Genomic DNA, 20,605 nt, shown 5'->3' on the forward strand with positions numbered 1-20,605 from the left:
CCTGGTCGGGCGCATGCGGGAGTCTGTCTGACTGTCTCTCCCCATTTCTAGCTTCAGAAAAATACAAAAACAAACAAACAAACAAACAAACAAAAAATCTGGCAAGGATGTTACCAAAAAGGAGAACTACAGATTAATATCTCTGATGAATACATATGCAAAAATTCTAAACAAAATACTAGCAAATTGAATATGACAACACTTTAAAAAATAATACATCACGATCAAGTGGGATTTATTCCAGGATCACAATGATTGTTTAACATACATAAACTGATTAACGTTATATACCATATCAACAAAACAAAGAACAAAAATCATATGATCTTATTAATAGAGGCAGAGAAGGAATTTGATAATATACAACATTTTATGTTTTAAACGCTCAATAAAATGGGTATAGAAAAAAATGTTTCAACATAATAGAGATCATATATGACAAACCGTCAGCTAATATACTAAATGGTGAAAAATTGAAAGCTTTTCTCTCTAAAATCAGGAACAAGACAAGGCTACCCACTCTCTCCATTCCTATTCAACATAATGCTGAAAGTTTTAGCCAGACCGTTTAGACAAGAGAAAAAAATAAAAGGAGTTCAGATTGAAAAAGAAGAAATAAATGTTTCACTGTTTTTCAGATGACATAATCTTGTATATACAAAACATCAAAGACTTCACAAGAAGACTAATAGAAACAATAAACCAATACAGTAAGGTCACAGGATACAAAATCAATATACAGTACTCTATTGCTTTTATATATGCCAGTAATGAAACTTCAGAAGCTGAATTCAAAAAAATAATCTTTTACAGTTGCAATGAAAATAAATAAAATATCTAGAAATAAATTTAACAAAGAATGTAAAGGAACTATATACTAAAAACTACAAAGCATTATTAAAGAAAATTGAAAAATACACAGTGAAATGGAAAAATATTCCATGTTTATGGACTGAAAGAATCAACATGGCCATATCACTCAAAGCAATATATAAATATATAAATTTAATGCAATTCCCATAAAAATTCCAATGTCATTTTTTAAAGAAATGGAACAAAAAATCACAAGGTTTGCATGGAACCATAAAAGAAAACCTTGAATAATCAAAGCACTTCTGAGAAAAGTAGAAAAAAGCTGGAGGTATTACAATACCTGACTTCAAATTATACTACAGAGCCAGGATAATCAAAACAGCATGGTATTGACAGAAAAATAGACACACAGACCAATGGAACAGAAATGAGAACCCAGATATAAAACCACATATATTTGGACAAATCACCTTTGGACAAAGGAGCCAAGAACACACAATAGAGGAAAGAAAACCTTTTTAATAAATGATGCTGGGAAAATTGGAAAGCCACATGCAAAAGAATAAAAGGAAACTTGACTACAGTTTTTCCTACTGCACAAAAAATCAATTTAAAATGGATAAAAAATCTAAACAAAAGACCTAAAACAATAAATTACAAGGAAAAAAACATAGGTACTAAACTCATAGACCTTGGCCATAAAGAACAATTTATGAATTTGACCCCAAAGGCAAGGAAAATAAAGGCAAAAATAAAAGAATGGGATTATATTGAACTAAAAAACTCTGCACAGAAAAAAACCCAAAAAACAAACAAACAAAAACCCTGACAACAAAATAAATAGGCAGGTAACTAAATGGAAAATAATATTTGCAAACAACAGCTCTGATAAAGGGTTAATATCCAAAATCTATAAAGAACTAACAAAGCTTAGCAACTAACAAGCAAACAATTCAATTAAAAAATGGGGAAAGGACCTGAACAAACACTTCTTCCAAGAAGACATTCAAATGGCCAACAGATATATAAAAAAGATACTCATCTTCACTAGCTATTCGAGGAATACAAACTAAAACTATCATACAATGAGATACCACCTCACACCTATTAGATTGGCTATTATCAACAAGACAGGTAATAAGAAGTGTTGGGGAGGCTGTAGAGAAAAAGGAACCCTCATTCACTGTTGGTGGGAATGTAAAGTAGTACAACCATTATGGAAGACGGTATAGTGGTTCCTCAAAAAATTAAGAATAGAACTACCATATGATCTAACAATCCCTCTATTGGGTATGTACCCCCCCTACTCAAAAACATTGGTACATAAAGACATGTGCAGCCTCTTGTTCATTGCAGCATTATTCGCAGTGGCCAAGACATGGAAACCGCCAAAGTGCCCCTCCATAGAGGATTGGATAAAGAAGTGGTATATATAGACAACAGAATACTACTCAGCCATAAGAAATGACAACACAAGTTCATTTACAACAACATAGATAGACCTTGAGAATATTTTACTGAGCAAAATAAGTAAATCAGAAAAAGCTAAAAACTGTACAATTTCATACATAGGTGGAATACAAAGCAGAGACTCATGGATATAGATAAGAGTGCTGTGGTTACCAGGGTAAGGATATATGGGGGAGAGAGGGGGGGAAGGCGTTTCAAGGAAAGGGCATAAAGAAGGACAACTTTAAGGTGATAGAAAATGATTTGACTTTGAGTGATAGGTATACAACATAATTGACTATTCAAATGATGTAGTGATGTTTGCCTGAAATCTATGTTCACTTTTTGATCAATATCACCCTGTTGAATTTAATTTTACAAATTAAAAGAAAGAGAGAGAGAGAAGTAAGAGGGTGAGGTGGGTGGGGAAGCAGATAGGCGCTACTCCTGTGTGTTCTGATGGGAATCAAACCCAGGACATCTACATGCCGGCTCACGCTCTACTACTGAGTCAATCAGCCAGGGCCTGTCAACAACAGTCTTAAACCTGGGAAAAAGGTAGTTAGGAAGGGACAATTGAGTGGCTCAATCTTGAAGGGGTGCACTTAGGTGATGTTTAGCATCTGCCATATAGAAAAGGGATAAACTATTTTTACTGAAATTCTTTCTAATATTTTCTCATTTTTCCTTAAACACACTTTCAAATCAACACAGTAATGCTACAATAGACATTACAACCACAGTGTTGCTTTTTATCTTTTGCAGTACCTAAATTAAATGTTATCTCTCTTAGGAATAACATAATACTAATATTTTAAAATTTTCTTCAAAACTAATGCAACATACTGCTTGTCATAGCAAAAGGAGTACCTGTAACTAACTGCTCAGAAAATGACAAATAGCAGTCTGAATTCACAAAGATTTCTCTGTAGTCTATTTAAAGATGATATTTACTGGTTTAGATAAGTGAACTCTAATCCTTATTCATCTACTTCCTAGAAATGTCATATCAGTCTTATTACTTTAAGAGAGTGAATGTCAGATCAATAACATATGTTGGGTCCTTAGCCATTAAATGTTGTAATATACAGAGAAAAGTTAGCATATATAAAACATGTGTTACTCTAGACTCTTGAGTTCTAATGATTCCTTTGTTGTTATCAGATAGTTATAATGGCATTCAACCAGTTGGCTCTTCCTGTGACCTCAGACAACACTTTAGGAGAATTTTACTTTATTTCAAATGATTTAATTTAATTTTTATTTTTTTTAAATCAAAGAAAATTTTATTTTCTCCTGTTTAAATATAGTTCAATTTCATACAATTAATAAGAAAAAGAAAAGAATAATTTAGGACAATGAATTATAACATTTTCAGAGGGAAGCTTTAAGAAATGATTAGCATCCTTGGCTCAAGGTTGCTGCCACTATCCAGCAGGTGGGGCAGTATAATACAAAGGCAATTGGCTACTCTAAGTTGCTGAGGTCAATTTACTGCTGTCACTCCAAACTAAATCTCTATATGTTTTCTTCGCTCAAGGAAAAAAAATGGCTGTATATACAGAACAACAACAATAAAAAACCCTAAAAACAAACTTTTATGTTCTAGAATGTTTCCCTAATAACATTGTTTTTAGAAAAATTATTCCATGTTCTAAACAACTAATTACAAACCAATGTTTGGAGCACAACTATTTTGAAAGTAGATGTTCTCTTACTCTTGTTTGTACCTGATATGTATGTGTGCCTAAATTCCTCTACAGATTTCAACATGTGGAAATGTATAGTTATTTTATAGTGAAAATAATTAGAACTAAAAAATCTAGAAGAACACAAATGAATGTCATATCACACATTCTTTATAAGTAAGATATTTTCAATGTATACAACAAAACAAAGTTTATAAGATTCTGAGTCATCAATCTGATGTATACTGTGTTTAGACATTATGTTGTATAAAATTATTTCTGATTACAAACATATTTTTAACCTAAGAATGCGATCCAAGAAGTTCCTTATTTCTGATAATCCACACTGAGAAATAAACATTCTGAGTGGGAAGCAATGTTTAAAATTTCTCTTGAACCCATTGTATGCATGCCATGCTGATAAATGCAAACTCTTTATATGACCCTCAAATCATATGAAAGAGATGCTTCTTGGCAGAGAAACACTTAAATCATTCTACACTTCCTCCTTTTCTACTCTGTAAAAATGTCACCTTAAAAACATTTTTTAGTAATGAATGTTTTCTGTATTCTCTATGAATTCAGATATGTTATCTGCCAAGATTTTACTGATAGGGGATTTATAGTTCTTTTGGTTTTTATTATGACTCTTTGACATTACCAATGTCAATGTTTATAATACCTATAATAATTTTTCTTTGATTATCTTGACATAAAAGGTGTTTTTCAATTTCACTAAAATAAAAACATTTATTTTGTGCTTTATTTCCCAACCTATATCATTGTCCCATTGAAGTCATCAATTTGATGTATACTGCCACAATACATCTATGAGCATCAATGAAATCTCACTGTAAATATGACAAGGATCATTTTATTTGCCTTTCTATAGCAATTGAAAACAAATAAAACTTCCCTATGAATTTGCATGAATTTGTTGATCTTTAAATAAAATCAACATTGGAAGTATTATAATGAAATGCCTCTTTGAGAATGTAATATTTTTGCTGAAACCTGGATTTGATTGATAAGAATATGTCAGCCACTGGAAGGTCTGACAAAAGAGTTTTACAACAGAGTGGACAGCACAAGCTGGACATGAGAAGAAACTCAGAAGTTCCAAGCAACAAGATAAAAGTGCTGGCAGGAGAGTAGCAAATAGTCAGGAGTTAAATCATGTGTAGGCTTCTAAGCCATACTCTGTTATTGGGATTTTATTTTCACCTTAATCAAACCCACTGAAGTATTTTAAGCAGGGAAGTAACTTGCACTGATTTATGCTCTTAAAAGATTATTCTGGCTGTTGTGTGAAGAATGAATGGCTTGTTGAAAGTAAAAACGAAAGAAGGGACCTCAGGTGACAGTGACTTATGTAAAGATTTCCTCTGAAGGTTTTGAAGGCATCACAAGCTAACATCATTTGTGAAGTAAATAAATCATTTATTTGGCCTATGGTCTATTTATTTTCCTTCTCTGAGTATCTCTGCTGACCATATTAGTAAACAAATCAAATTGGTTTAGAGTTATAATAGTAGAAATATAATATGATTTTAGAAAAAGCTTTATCAAAAAGCCAACCACATACTATGGTTTCTAAAATGAACTACACATTATGGTTTCTAAAATGACACTGTATGTAAATAATCTTACAAACTGCATTGAGCACTTTTCCTAGTATTATTTATGTAATTATTTTTGTGATGACTTCACTGAGTTGAGCTACATATTTTATTTTGATCTTTTGGCTACACATAAGCCTCAATATAATTTAAACTTAAAACACATAATCATGTCCTTCAGTATTTATCTTAAGAAGAACTAAACAGAAGAATGTGTGACATAAAATTGGTTTTGCTAACAAAAAAACATATCAAATAAAAATATAGTTCTTACAGAAAAATAATTTTATGTAGGTCTTTTTGTTTTAATATAGGGGCACTTTTTTTCAAGTAATACTTTACACAGAATTTCAAAGTATAAAGCAGATAAATAAATTGTTAAGTAGACTTATACAAATACATACTATGCAGCTACTTTAAAAGGTAAGATATATATATATATACATGATAATGAAAAATTCAATTTATTCAAAATAAATGTAGATTACTGAACATCCTACACTTGATGCACTGTTCTAGGAGGTTGGGATAAGATCTAAAGGAAGATAGGTTTCCTGTCAGTAGTGTGTTTATATTTCACAGAAAGGAGACAGACACTAACCAATTAAACAAATACATATAAAAGAAATTTCCACGTAGCTAATTGACCTGCAGAAAATAAACCACAGTCATATATTAATTAATCTATGAAGAAGCAGGTTACTGTAGATGGGTCATCAGAGACAGCTTCTCTGAAAAGGTAGCAATTGAGACAAATCAAATAAAGAAACCAGCCACAGAAAGATGTCGGAAGAGAACATTCGAAGAAGTAGCACATAAAAGCATATACCCTCAGCTGGAAGAACATGGCATGCTAAAGCACAGAAAGAAAATAAGGGAGCAGGTTGGAGAGAAATAGGGATGAGGTCAGTGCCTTAGTCTATCTGAGCTGCTATAATGCCATAGACTGAGTGGCTTATAAACAACAGAATGTATTTTTCACAGTTTTGGAGTCTGGAGATAACAAGAGCAAGGTACTGACAGACTCAGTGTTGTCTAGTGAGTGTCTACTTCCTGGTTCATAGATAGTCATCTCACTCTGTCCTCACATCAGTGCAAGAGAAGAGGAGTCTCTCTGGAGTCTCCATTTTATAAGGGTACTAGCCCCATTAGTGAGGTTTCTACTCTCGTGACCTAATCACCTCCCAAAGACCCCACTTCCAAATACCATTACATTGGGTAATATGTTCCATCATGAATTTTGGTGTGACACAAGCATTCAGTCTGCAGCAGTCAATAGTAAAGGACCATTCGGGCAATATAGAATGTTATAAGAAGATACTAAATAATGACCATGATGACAATTTTTCAATATCACACTGATGAGACTTTAGCAGAATTATAAATGGCTATTGCAGGAATCTAGGCAAGAATTTGTGATGGTTTGCTTAAATATTTATATATTTGCCTCACTTTTTAGGTTTTTCAGCATCCATTTACCCTTCTTTACAGTATCTTGACTTTCTTAAAGAAATTAGCTTTGCCCATTGAACACTGTTTCATCAGGGAATCTATATTAGAGTTTTTCAGAAATACAAAACCAATAGAATGGGTGTGTGCATCTCTATATTTATCTATCACCTATCTTTCTATCATCTACCTACCTATCTATTAACATGGAGATGTTGAAAGAGATTCATATTAGGAAACTGGCTTGTGCTGCAGTTGTAGAAAACAGCAAGTCCAAAATCTTCAGGGTAAGTTGTCAGGCTAGAGACTCAGAGAAATACTCATTCTACAGTTCAAGTCTAAAGGCAACCTACTGAAAGAATTCTCTCTTTTGGGAGGGAGTTCATTCTTTTTTCTTAAGGTGTTCAACTGGTTGAATGGGGCCTACCAAAGAATTATTTTTACTCAGTCTACTAACTTAAATTTTATTTTTATCTTCAAAATACCTTCAAGCAAAATCAAAATGTGTTTGATCAAATATGTGCGTACCATTGATTAGGTAAATTGACACACAAAATTAACCATCACAGTTTTCCTAGACCCTCTTTAAAGAGTGAGCATGTGATTCAGACTAGGTCAATTAGATATTTTCTCCCTCAAATACACATGTGAGTATAGGGCAGAAGTAAATGCTATTCCTCCAGACCACAAGATTCTGCCCCTCCATACATAACACATAGTTCTCCAATCTCCAGTGGCTAATCCCTTTAAACAAATTACCATTTATCCCAGTGAACATCTAATAGTTCACTTCCACAAAGGCCAGAGTTATTTGTTTGCTTGAAATGAAAATACCGTAATCATTTCAAGCAGGCTCCAGATATTTGGAAAGACAAGCAACCAATTAATAATTGTTATCATGGAGTTTGGGTTTTGACAATTGTGGGTTTCCAATTTTCAATGTGTGTAACTTTTATAAATATTTTCTGTACAGTTTACAATTAGCAGCCAATTCTTATTTTAATTAAAGTAAATAATGAAAAAATTTCTACATTAGCAAATGGAACAAAAGCAGGGTTTTTAATATTATTGGGAATGAAATTCCTATCTTTATCTGTAGTGACAGCCTGGAGGAACCTCTGGAGAACTAGAGGTTTTGTGGGACAATTTGAAAACTTTACTGATAGTCATTGTTTTTAAATTAATATAATAAAAAAGGGTAGAAGTATACTTGCTTCCCTGGAGGACATTTAAAATTTAATTTATTGGTAAATTTTTGGCTCATGGTATTACTTTGTGGCCTTTTATATCACCTGCTGCCTTTTCCCAAAGCAATAATATATTACACAATTAGTTAAGCACAGCTGTGACTATACCAAATCTGTTTATTAAAAAGAAAAAGGACCGCCCTGGCCGGTTGGCTCAGCGGTAGAGCGTCGGCCTAGCGTGCGGAGGACCAGGGTTCGATTCCCGGCCAGGGCACACAGGAGAGGCGCCCATTTGCTTCTCCACCCCTCCGCCGCGCTTTCCTCTCTGTCTCTCTCGTCCCCTCCTGCAGCCAAGGCTCCATTGGAGCAGGGATGGCCGGGGCGCTGGGGATGGCTCTGTGGCCTCTGCCCCAGGCGCTAGAGTGGCTCTGGTCGCGACATGGCGACGCCCAGGATGGGCGGAGCATCGCCCCCTGGTGGGCAGAGCGTCGCCCCTGGTGGGCGTGCCGGGTGGATCCCGGTCGGGCGCATGCGGGAGTCTGTCTGACTGTCTCTCCCTGTTTCCAGCTTCAGAAAAATGGAAAAAAAAAAAAAAAAAAAAAAAGGACCTTATTGTTCTTCTCAATAAAGATATTGCATTGTGTTAAAGGACAAAAGTCAGACTAAATTAATTAGAATGTGTTCAATCAGAATAAATTAGACTACATGAACATCTACAATTCAGTTTTTAAGGCTATAGTTTTAATTAAAAATAGCCAGCTATTCAATAACTAATTTGACTTAGCTACTACCTCCCATGAATTTCTGAGTACACACCTAGCCAGATGAAGAAATTCCTGTGGTAATGATGATAATAACAGCAATCACTTATATTACTAAACTCATAGTATTTGCTAGAAACAAGTTAAGTGCACTTCTTTTATAGTATTCATGAAAATCCCATATATTAGATGTTTTTCTCCCCACTTTATAGATGACATACTTCAATGCAAGATTAGAGACATTAAGCAACATTCACAACATGACACAGGTTTCAACTTGGACTCTAAATTCTTACACATTACCTTATATTGATATAGTAAACACCTCTGAAAATTTTTTCTACACAATTCAGTAAGCCATCATAAAGTGACAGAATTAATGTTTATGTAAAGTTATAAATATCAAGTCTAGGGACTTTTGGTCAAGATGGCAACATAGTTAAAATTGGCACTTGAATCCTCCAACAACCACATCAAAATTACAACTAAACCACAGAACAACCATCATTCAGAACCACCTGAAACTGAGTTGAATGAAAGTCTCACAACTAGAGATTTAAAGAACAAGCTACATCAAGACAAGTAATAGAGATGGAAACAGTGGAATGAGCTGGTCTTACATCCACATGTGATGGTTTAAAATTATGAGGGATATCTTGGCTGTGGAGGTCTCCCCTGAAGGGTGAGAAGTCGCTGCCCTAAACCAGGCCTCCAAATCCAGTGTTCCAGGGCCAAGAAGAGAAATCCCCATAACTTCTGGTATTTAGCTTTCATTTCTCCAACTTGGATCTGAAATTTCTTTGATCATTTTGATACCAGGAGCTGGTAGTATGTGGGTATAACTGTTATTGAGAGAAAAAAATATCAGATAAGGCATTTTTGACTCTAGTGATGTTATTTATCACTTATCCTTTCAATCTACTTTGAGAAGAATATTTTCTTTAAAAAGTTATGGGCAACTTGAAAGTTGCCAATTGTTTCTGTCTTTATCCATCACTTTGTTATCCCAAAAAGAGCTTCATAGTACACATTTTGAAAGTAACTTTCTTGAACACTGAAGGAGGATGTAATTCATTTTGGAACATTATGGTAAAGAGAATATGCATATAAACAATATGCTGGCACAACAGTTATAAACTGGGACTCCATATGGCAACTGGAAAATATGCTTACGTCTTCTATACTATCCTATTTGAAGGTTATCCTTGCTTAGACATGCCCAACTATGGTAGTGCTAACCATTCTATTTTTATATGCAAACACTAAAAGTATATTAAAATCATGTATATATATATATATATATCATGACTACTACTTGGATAATATATAATTATAATAAATATTTTATTATATTTAATAAAACAAATAATATGAATATAAATAATATTTAAATATATTATTTATATATATTAAATATGTTGTAATCTTTACATATGCATAATTATAATAAATATACTCTTATTGTGAGTGAGCAATTAGGGACCATGCATATTTATATTTAGATTCAGTATCTCAGTGCACAACATGTAATTCTTAAATTTTAATCTATAATTTAATTTAATTAAAAATTTATTGAGCATGTACTATAAAGATATAATGAAAAATAAAAAATTAAAGAGTCATTTTCTAATAAAAGGAAAACAAACAACTAGAGCACGATGAGGATTTCAGTACTTATTGCAGCAATACATGGAGACACAGAGAAATATATCAACAGAGAAAACCATAATTTTAAAAACCTATTATTTCAGATTAACCAAGATACAATTTGAATAACAAATATCATCTTAATATGTAAAAGTGGAGAAAAAGAAGAGCAATTTTCAGAGAGTTCAAGTTACATATATACATATAATGCAGTGTTTCAAGTCAAGTTGCAATATGTAAGTTAAAGAAATGAGATTTTAAAGCAATCAGATATAAAATTACTTTAAATGTTATGCTACAATCTTTGGAACTTATTAGGTATAGAATAAAAAATGTTAAGTTTTTAAAAAAATATTATTGAGTAATAAGTTCAGAATTGTATTTAAAAAAAAATAACTGCTTTCAGTGAGATAATGTTTGAAAGTGGGAGAGACTAGATGCTGGGGTCCAGAGCAGAGAATATATCTTTTTTTCCTTTATTATAATTTTAATGAGGTGACATTGATTAATTAGGGTACATAGATTCAGAGAAAACATCTCCAGGTTATTTTGACATTTGATTATGTTGAATACCCATCACCCAAAGTCAAATTTCCCTCCATCACCTTCTATCTGGTTTTCTTTGTGCTCCTTCCTCCCCCCCCCCAGTAACTACCACACTCTTGTCCATGTCCCTAAGTCTCATTTTTAAAAATTAAAAATAGAACTACCCTATGACCCAGCAATCCCTCTACTCAAAAGCACTGGTACGTAAAGACACATGCAGCCCCATGTTCACTGCAGCATTGTTCACAGTGGCCAAGACATGGAAACAACCAAAAAGCCCTTCAATAGATGACCAGATAAAGAAGATGTGGTACATATATACTATGGAATACTACTCAGCCATAAGAAATGATGACATCGGATCATTTACAACAACATGGATGGACCTTGATAACATTATACTGAGTGAAATAAGTAAATCAGAAAAAACTAGGAACTATATGATTCCATACATAAGTGAGAATATATCTTTAAATGGGAATTTTAAAAGTGGAAATAGTCATCTAACATATTTGAGTGACATTTTATAGTCAGTGCAGGGACTATCTTTGGAGGTTGACTGAGTTTGGGATAGGGGGGTCACTGAAGTTCAGATCCAAAACAACAATGTTCCCCAAAGCAACAAGAGGTAACATGGGAGTAAGCATGTATGCACTAGAATGCATTAGAAAATATAATGAGGCATCTGTGGGAAACAGTTAAAAATATCTAGCAAAATAACAAATATAAGCTTGGAATTCAGGTGAGATTTCAAGTCAGAAAATACATCTAGAACATCAAGATTTGGAAAAAAATAAAATTCACTGGTGTAGGTCTAATACATCTTAGTGAAAACTATAGGTAAAAAAAAATAAAGCTGTAAAGGATAGAAGTCTGAATTAAGAACTAAAATTTAATAATAAATAAATATATCCCAGCAGAGAAATACAGGTTTAAAATAAAGTCATTAATAATTAAGAGGAGAACCTGGGGCCATCAAGAGGATAAAAAGAATGAGTAGTTTCATAAAAGACAAGGAAGGAGGAAGTTCCCAGATTGTAATATATTTAATGAGTAATTTTTTGTTGAGTTCAGCGAAACTGTGGTTAAAATGGCGCTTGTAATCAGGTTCTCTCTAAGGTGGGTGCTTGGGCAGCTGCCCAATGTGGAAATCACAAATTTACATTCCTTATTCTTTTTGAACATTCATCTGCACAGCAGTGTATTCTAAGCACCTGTAGTAATGTTCATTCTGTCCATAGGTGAAAAAAACTGCAAGTGAGGATGCCAATGAAGAAGCAATATGGAAATATCTTAAATAACAGTTTTATTGTTTTTTTTGTCAGATATTATTTGATATTTTTTCATTAACATTTTAAACTCTTTCTTATTATCTATCAATAGTTTTGGGTACCTCCTTTATTATTCTTATTTAAGTATTAAATGCTTGAAATAATAAACTACCTTTTGGTATATCATTTTTTATATTTATAATGGTTATTAGGAAAGAGAATCGGTTGTTATATTCTTTGAATCCCACCACTGGTATGAGCAAAAAGAAAATTATGCTGTACATCACTGTAAATCACTATGACTCTTGTAATAACTGAGAAAGTTTCCCTGAAGGAGAAAGCAACACAAATAAAGCAGAGGAGCTATGTTTGACAGTTAAATGAAATTTGAACTTCTTTACAACAAAGACTACAGTGGAGGTATTTGTGGCTAAACAGTCCTGGTATCCAACCCAAGGCTTTTGAATGGGACTGTAGAGGAAACTCTACTAGAGTGTGCATTGTAGCTGCTAATTGACTTGTCTGGTAGGCAACTAATGCTAGAATGAAGAAAACTGCATGGCAAAATAAATAAAGAAATGTATACATAGTAAATACAGATGATATTTCAATATCATCATATTAATACTGTAGTGTTTCTATTCAGGGACACATTATTCTGCAAAAAACCAACCAACCAACCAACCAATCAAACAAACAGTACATACCTGTTCATTTCTGAAAAAAATGTGTAAGAATTTATTGTGTCCTTGTGTTTAATAGAAAATAAAGAAAATAGAGCTATGGAGTCTATAGTCTCCAAGTTCTACAGAATTTTCTCACAATACTAGAAAAATTCAACATAGGAATTATAACAACTTTAAGAGAGTCAGAAAGTGAGACAAAATAAAGACAATATATTGGAAGAATTTTATATCATCCCAGTTGTCAAGCTTTCTCAATTAGCAAAGAATACAACATCCATTAGAATCCAATAGGTACTTATCAAATTAATAAATAAATAATAATTAGCATAGGAACACAAGTTGCTTTAGTACCCTTGAAACACAAGATTTATATATTTACATATGCATTATGATATTAATTTTAGTTTTTGTGAAGACATTAATTTTTCTGATGATAATTTTTTGTAATCTCTAAACATGATTGTTTACATTTTAGTAAATAGTCGATTTTTATTTTTATTAAGTCCCAGTTTGTGAGTTAAACATTGTACTAGATTACATTTTAAAGTTTTTCTGAGCTTGTAAATTCTTCAGGCATTATAGTGAAACTTAGAATGGATTCAAGAAAAATACCACTGAGATAATTGGTGGAAAATTACACAAAGAAGGTAAGCAGGTGTCAAAGCTTCAAAATTTGAAGAATTAGTTCAGGAAGGATCAGCATGTATGTAATTAGAGTCATCATGTCCTGTTTACCTGACATAAATGGTTATTTCTCTTAAGATCTTATTGAAATTTTCAGAAATTTTAGCAAAATATATAAAGGAAAAGAAAAGACAAAAAAAAAAGGCTGAAGGGACAGAGATAAACATAGCAATTTGAATGTGAAACTCACAAACTATCTTCACTTCTTAAACCCTAGTAATCAGAGGGGGTCCAAGATAGCACATGAAAGAATACATAGAAACCTGATGCCACTGCTATGACAGATTTTATTTTCCAAATATTGTCCCAATAAAATATTCTTCCCCATATATATATTTTTTTCAACATGATTGAGACACTCCTGCCATCAGGAAATGCTATATAATTATATGCTCTTGAATCTGGCAGAGGTTTGACTACAGCAGAAGTAAAATAAATTACAAAGCTAGTTTATAAAAGTTCTGCCTAGTTCTCATGGGAAGTTGTTCTTGGAACCCAGTGTCTTGCTGTGAGGAATCCCAAAGAGCCTAGGAGAGGCCCACATGGAGTAGACATGAAGCCTGGGGTTCACAGTTCTGGCTGAGTTTGAGCCAACAACCAGCATCAACTTGCTATGTTCACTACTCTGAAAGTGGTACCCAGCTCTTAGTAAAGATGCCTAACCAGATTTTCTCTGTGGAGCAGAAATGAAGGGTCCTTCAAGTCTGCCAGAATTGCAGCTTTATGAGCAATTTTTAAAATTCTCACTTGATCCATTAAGTTTTGGCAGTTTGGGCCCTGCCTAGTTGGCTCAGTGGTAAAACATCAGCCTGGCGTGTGGATCTCCAAGTTTGATTCCCAATCACGGCACAAAGAGTGCCTATCAGCTTCTCCACCTCTCTCCCACTTGCTTATCTCTCTCTCTCTCTCTTCTCCTCCTCTTCTGCAGCCATGACTCAATTAGAGCGAGTTAGTCCCGGGCGCTGAGGATGGCTCCATGGACTCCACCTCAGGCTCTAAAAAATTGGCTAAGGTTGCAACTGAGCAAGGCTCCCAGATGGGCAGAGCATTGCCCCCAGTGGACTTTCTGAGTGAATCTTGGTCTGGGCACATGTGGGAGTCTGTCTCTGCCTTTTCTCCTCTCACTAAATAAAATAAATAAATAAAAAGTTTTGGCAGTTTGTTATGTAATGGCAAATAATAAAAACAATTGCCTAACATAGCAAGCATACATAGTTACATTTTCTTTGTATAATAAAAAAATATACCTTTTAATGGATATTTACCATAATGATTTATATATGTACAATTAAAATTTCCTTTGTTTCACAGAATGTTAAAGAATGGGACAACTTGTTAAAATGATTACAAATAATTAAACATGATTCTTTTGGAATTTATAGCATTACACTTTTATTATTTAAGAAAACACTTCTTTCTGGTTAGTTATAGGGCAGTAGAATGTTAATTAAACTTCGTATCTCAAGAAATCTCATCTGTGAAAAGATGATAATAGAGGTGCCTATGTAAATGGATTTCAGTCAATATTTTTGTAGAGTTCAGCACAGTAGATGATGAAATGAACATTCTATATAACCGTTAATTATTATTATCATTTATATTGTTAGTCTAAATCTGGAGCATAGCCTTGTCTTTAGTATAAAACTGTACAGCTATGAGACAGCTGCTCAGTCTGTAATATAGAAGAAAGAGGAAAGGATGCTCAAAGATACTTTACAAAGTCAATCCACTCTGCTTCCCAGGCAGCACCCTCTGTCTTCCTTTACTTCTACCCATACATCAAGTACAGATAGACAGACTGGTCATTGATTTTAGTCATTACTATATCAGTGGGATTTTTCTCTTGGTATTTCAACAGTATATCAGCAATATGAATTAACTCAGAAAAATAAAATAGTAATAAAAATGTTATTTTCTTCTCAGATTTCAATGAAGACTTTCAAAGAAAAGTTTAATGTTAATCATAATTAATAGTCTTTTTCCTAGTATTCAACAATCTAATTATCATAACATATAACTTTAGTTAATCTACAACTATTTGTCCAGACAAGTTCTACATTAGCTTTTTGTCTGCCCAATTACTCCATTTCGCTCAAAATTTATATTGTTTTCTTTATTCAATGCACAATATAGCAGTTTTTCTTTTTTCTCCAGTGCTTTTTGTTTATATATGCTAACTAGACCAGTAATCATTTATGTCAGTAGACACAAAAGTGATTCTCAACTGTTTAAGATCTAATAAGAGTAAAACCACAAAGCCAATAGATAAAACATTGGGTAAAAACTCTTTGAAAAAGATAGACTACAATGTAATTTATATTTTGGAAACAGAATTTCTGTTTTATTCATTAAAAATCTAAAATACAGATAGAATTCCCCAAAACAAAGTCTCGCATGTCAGAGAACAAAATTAAATACCATCCAACAAATTCTGACATCACAAGCCATATTACCTACCCAGAAAACTTAATGCTTTCCAATAAAACTACAAAACCATTAATCAAATATTTGACTCCTAGGAATTTGACTTTCTAAAAAAGAATTAATAGTTTTTTACCTCTAAATGATAAATTAATATTTTAGCCTAAGCAAGATATCTACTTGTCTTATAAATTTATTCTTAGGTTAAAGTATTTATCACCTAGAGAGGTCCAAGTTGAGAATTCCAAGCTGACAGCTATTTATAGCTCCATTTGAATTTAAAAAGTTAGATTCAGAATCAAGTGTAGAAAACATGCATTAGTGACAAACATTTCTGCTTCTTTAAGATACATATATATTTAAGGGATAAATATTTGCATTCAGGATTCATTAGCCTCCATCTCCAAACAGCTAAGTATAATCTCCAATAACATTTCAGAACTCTAAGAGGCTAAAGAATACCCTGTTTACCTGTGTGTCCTCTGATTAAGTACCACATGTTTACATGTAAATTAAAAAAATACTGTAGTTATTTTTAAGAGATTCCCAAAACATATTGGGAACTGAACTCTCTTATGATTTAGAAGTAGAGAAAATAAAATAATCAGTGAAAAATGGTTTTTTTTGTAACATACTTTCTACTTTGTAGATGATATAATTATTATCAATTGTGACCAAAAATTTGTCCATAGTCTCTAAAATTGGGTTTGGGTATCAATATTTTTCAAAAACCAAATAGTCATGTTTGCCAAATATGTCTGCAGAATACTTGAATAGGATCTCACTTGGTTTAAAGAATTGTAAGTGAAGAGGTAAAGAATAGACTTTACTTACTGGAGTTCTCAATTCAGGTATGGCAGCTTGAAAGTTGATTGGACGACAATCACGAGTGTTTGGCACGAGAACACAAGGAAGAAACATTGGACCCAAGTCATCTCCATCCAGAACATCCACTGTGAGGGTGGTGGTGGTGGTTCGCCGTTCATTCAAATTTTGTGCACGGTCCTATGTGAGAGAGAAATAAACCAAAACACAATAGACTTAACATATCCCTGTTTGACTAAACTCTAGACAGGTTTCTGCTAGTAAAAGTCACATGACCTTTCATTTCCCAGAGCACTTACTTTAGAAAACTTGCTATTACAAATATATATTTCTCTACCCCTTTGAGACATGAATCTTCTACCACTTCATTCTTTGTTAAAGTATAGTTGACATACAATACTATATGAGTTTCATTACATAACATGATTTCACATATATATACCTATAGTCACCATAAGTCTAGTAACTATCTTTTACCATATAGTTACTACAATATTATTATAAAAGATTCCTCAAAAAATAAAAATAGAACTACCACACAACCCAGCAATTACTTCTACTTCTGTTTATTTATCTGAAAAAATAAATAAATAAAACACAAATTCAAAGGCTATATGCACTCCCATGTTAACCCCAGTTCTGTGGGAGGGTAAGAGCATAACTTTCAGAAGATATTTGCTTTAATTTTACAGATAATTTATTTCTCCTTTGAGGAGACCAATTAGCAAACAAAGATGGCCATTGATTTCTCCAACCCAACTTTTTATTTTTTTAATGTTTTAAGCACTTTAGGTTTATTAGATAAATTTAGTTTATTTTAAGAACATACCTGGGTGGGGGAAGAGAAGTAAAGAAAAGAAAAGAAAACCCACCAGGTCTGCTATACTCTTATTAAAGAAATACTTTTGTACATCTCACATAATTTTTTTTTTACTATAAAGTATTCTAAGAGCATTACTTGTCTCCATGTAGTCTGCTGATATCATTAAAATAACCTAGTGTTCCAAATTTCTAAATCAGAATTTTTAAATTTTATTTCTTCATTCTTTGGGATTCTAAGAAGTTACAATTGCTTAGAGGTGTCCTTTTCAGGTAAAGCCCAGTAAATGTGAGGATATGGTTGTTATTCAAATTCTCTAAAGATTTTGTCAGCCTTGTATTCCAGACAGGGAGACTCCCTTACAAAGGGAGCAATCTCTTATAAATGAAAATTGCTCTTGCAATGGGAAAACTTGTACTTTTGGAGCTTCTTTACTTTCTGCTATTTTTAAAAAAGTAATCAACCTAAAATAATACTAATGTCAAAGAGGCATATTTGAGATAACAAATTCTGTTCCCCTTCATTATTTAAATTTTTTAAAATTAAAATAACATTTTCTGTGTGTGTGTGACAGAGACAGAGAGAGACAGAGAGAGGGACAGACAGACAAGAAGGGAGAGAGATGAGAAGCATCAGTTCTTCGCTGTGGCACCTTAGTTGACTGGGGGGGGGGCTACAGAAGACCACCAAGTGACCCCTTGCTCAAGACAGCAACCTTGGGCTCAAGCTGGTGAGCTTATTCAAACCAGATGAGCTCGCACTCAAGCTGGTGACCTCGGGCGTCTGCGTCCCAGTCCTATGCTCTATCCACTGCACCACCACTTGCTCAGCCTCCCTTTCATTATTATGAGCAAAGATCTAATAATGAAAAGTACCAACATAGTTTTTACATACGTAGAGATTCCCAAAACTTGTCACCAACATATACAATATAAAGAGATATAAAAATAGGACTCACACACTTCTAACGTGTGAACTCATGGAAGGTGTTGTTAATCTATGATGGTCTTTTCCCAGTTCAAACCAAATTGGATCTTAAAAATTTGTCTAAAGCAAAGTCCCTGAAACTGGAAGAATAAACAAAATGAAAAAAAAATTGCTCTTTATATTAAAATATTACTGCTCAAGACTATTCTGGCTAAAATTGAGAGTGGTATAAATAAAATATAATGATTTGACTAAATATTTTATGTGATTCTTTCTATTAAGCTTACATTTTCATTCACTGCAGTATAAAATACAGTACATATTAAAAACTACTAAAAATTCTTTTTTTCTCCTATTTTACTTTCTCATTTCTATTTTCTTTTTTAAAATAATAAGATACAATTTAAAATTTCTACACTTATAAATAATATGATATATGTTAATTTAGGAAATGTGATAAGCAAGAATATATGTCTTTTCAAATTTACCTAAGTAGATTGCATTTGTGTTTTCACAATGTGCATTACTATTTCATATATTATTTATATATATGCTAACATTAAACATTTGATTACGTGAAACCTTAAGTTAGCTTCATAGTTCTGAGCACAGTTATGAAAGGAAATACAGAACACCAAGCATACAAACTGACATGCATTAATTTAAAAGCAGAAACATATCTTAAACACAGAATCAAGGAAACATTAGGAATTTTAACAGAATGTAGAATTTGAGATAGCAGGAATGTTTTGTTCATGCCTCACAAGGAGGTGTTATTAACCCTGTCCCTGAACTTTTGGCATCTAGACTGAAAGTTCTCAATTCTCTGGCCCCATATGATGACAACACAATATACATCATTTCAGCATCATACTATAACATATTGTCTGTCATATCAAATATATCTATTGCTTTTGAATAAATTACTTACTACATAAGTAGCAATTTTCATCAATACATTGCAAGAAAAAAATTTAAAAGAGATATATGCTTAGTAGAACTACAAAGAAAATTACTTTTATATATAGCTCAGTGATAACTAACTCATTGACACAATAACTCTTTTTACAAAGCACATTTTTATAAAACTGAAAATATTTCAACTATGATAATGTTAAGGAAATAAAACATCTCTGTCTCATAAGTATGACTTCAATTACTTTATTTCAATTGAAAGAATTCCTGTAACATAAGTATATATAATTGTACACTATTCCTTGATCAAAATAAAGAAAAATGCTAGTTTCTAATTCAATCAGTACCTGCTCTGTATTTAGAAGTGTATTAAGTTTAATATTGATTGTTTAGAGTAGAACCAGGAAAGATATGAACTCTAACTAATACTGTAAAATTATATGTCACCTGGATTTAAAATGAGTCTGAGACACACATGTCAATGTTCTGATTTATTTTTTGAGGCAATGCCTTAAGAGACCTGAAATAAAGAAACTAACATTTACATACTCAGTATTCCAGTAGTTTGTAATTTAATAAAATGGCTAGAAACATTTACAAATTCATTCATAGATACATATATTAAATACTCTTTCATTACCTTATCATGTATTTGCAGTACAGAAGAGAAAAATAATACATATATATATATATATATGTATATGTATATCAACAGAATTAGAGTTGCCCTAAGTCCTTAGACTCTAACTCAGTTACCTAAGACCTCAGAATTGTTTGTCTTGCTTCTGTTCACCAATGATAGGTAGAATATCACTAATTGAAATTTTAAAACTTATCCTAGCAACTTGATTTGTTAAATTTCTATATTAAAAAAGGAAAATAGCAGCAACAAGATTG

At 32.7% G+C, this 20,605-nt stretch overlaps 1 protein-coding gene across 1 annotated transcript in view; it reads right to left on the reverse strand.

Moving 5' to 3' along the window:
- PCDH15 (protocadherin related 15) overlaps positions 1-20,605 on the reverse strand; it is a 1,080,236-nt gene that overhangs the window by 547,973 nt on the left and 511,658 nt on the right. The window contains exon 8 of the mRNA XM_066242956.1: positions 17,056-17,226. Within this exon, the coding sequence (XP_066099053.1) occupies positions 17,056-17,226 (171 nt within the window). The remainder of the gene's footprint in view (positions 1-17,055; positions 17,227-20,605) is intronic.

Source organism: Saccopteryx bilineata, chromosome 9 (genome assembly GCF_036850765.1).
Source record: "Saccopteryx bilineata isolate mSacBil1 chromosome 9, mSacBil1_pri_phased_curated, whole genome shotgun sequence".
Lineage (NCBI taxonomy): Eukaryota > Metazoa > Chordata > Mammalia > Chiroptera > Emballonuridae > Saccopteryx > Saccopteryx bilineata.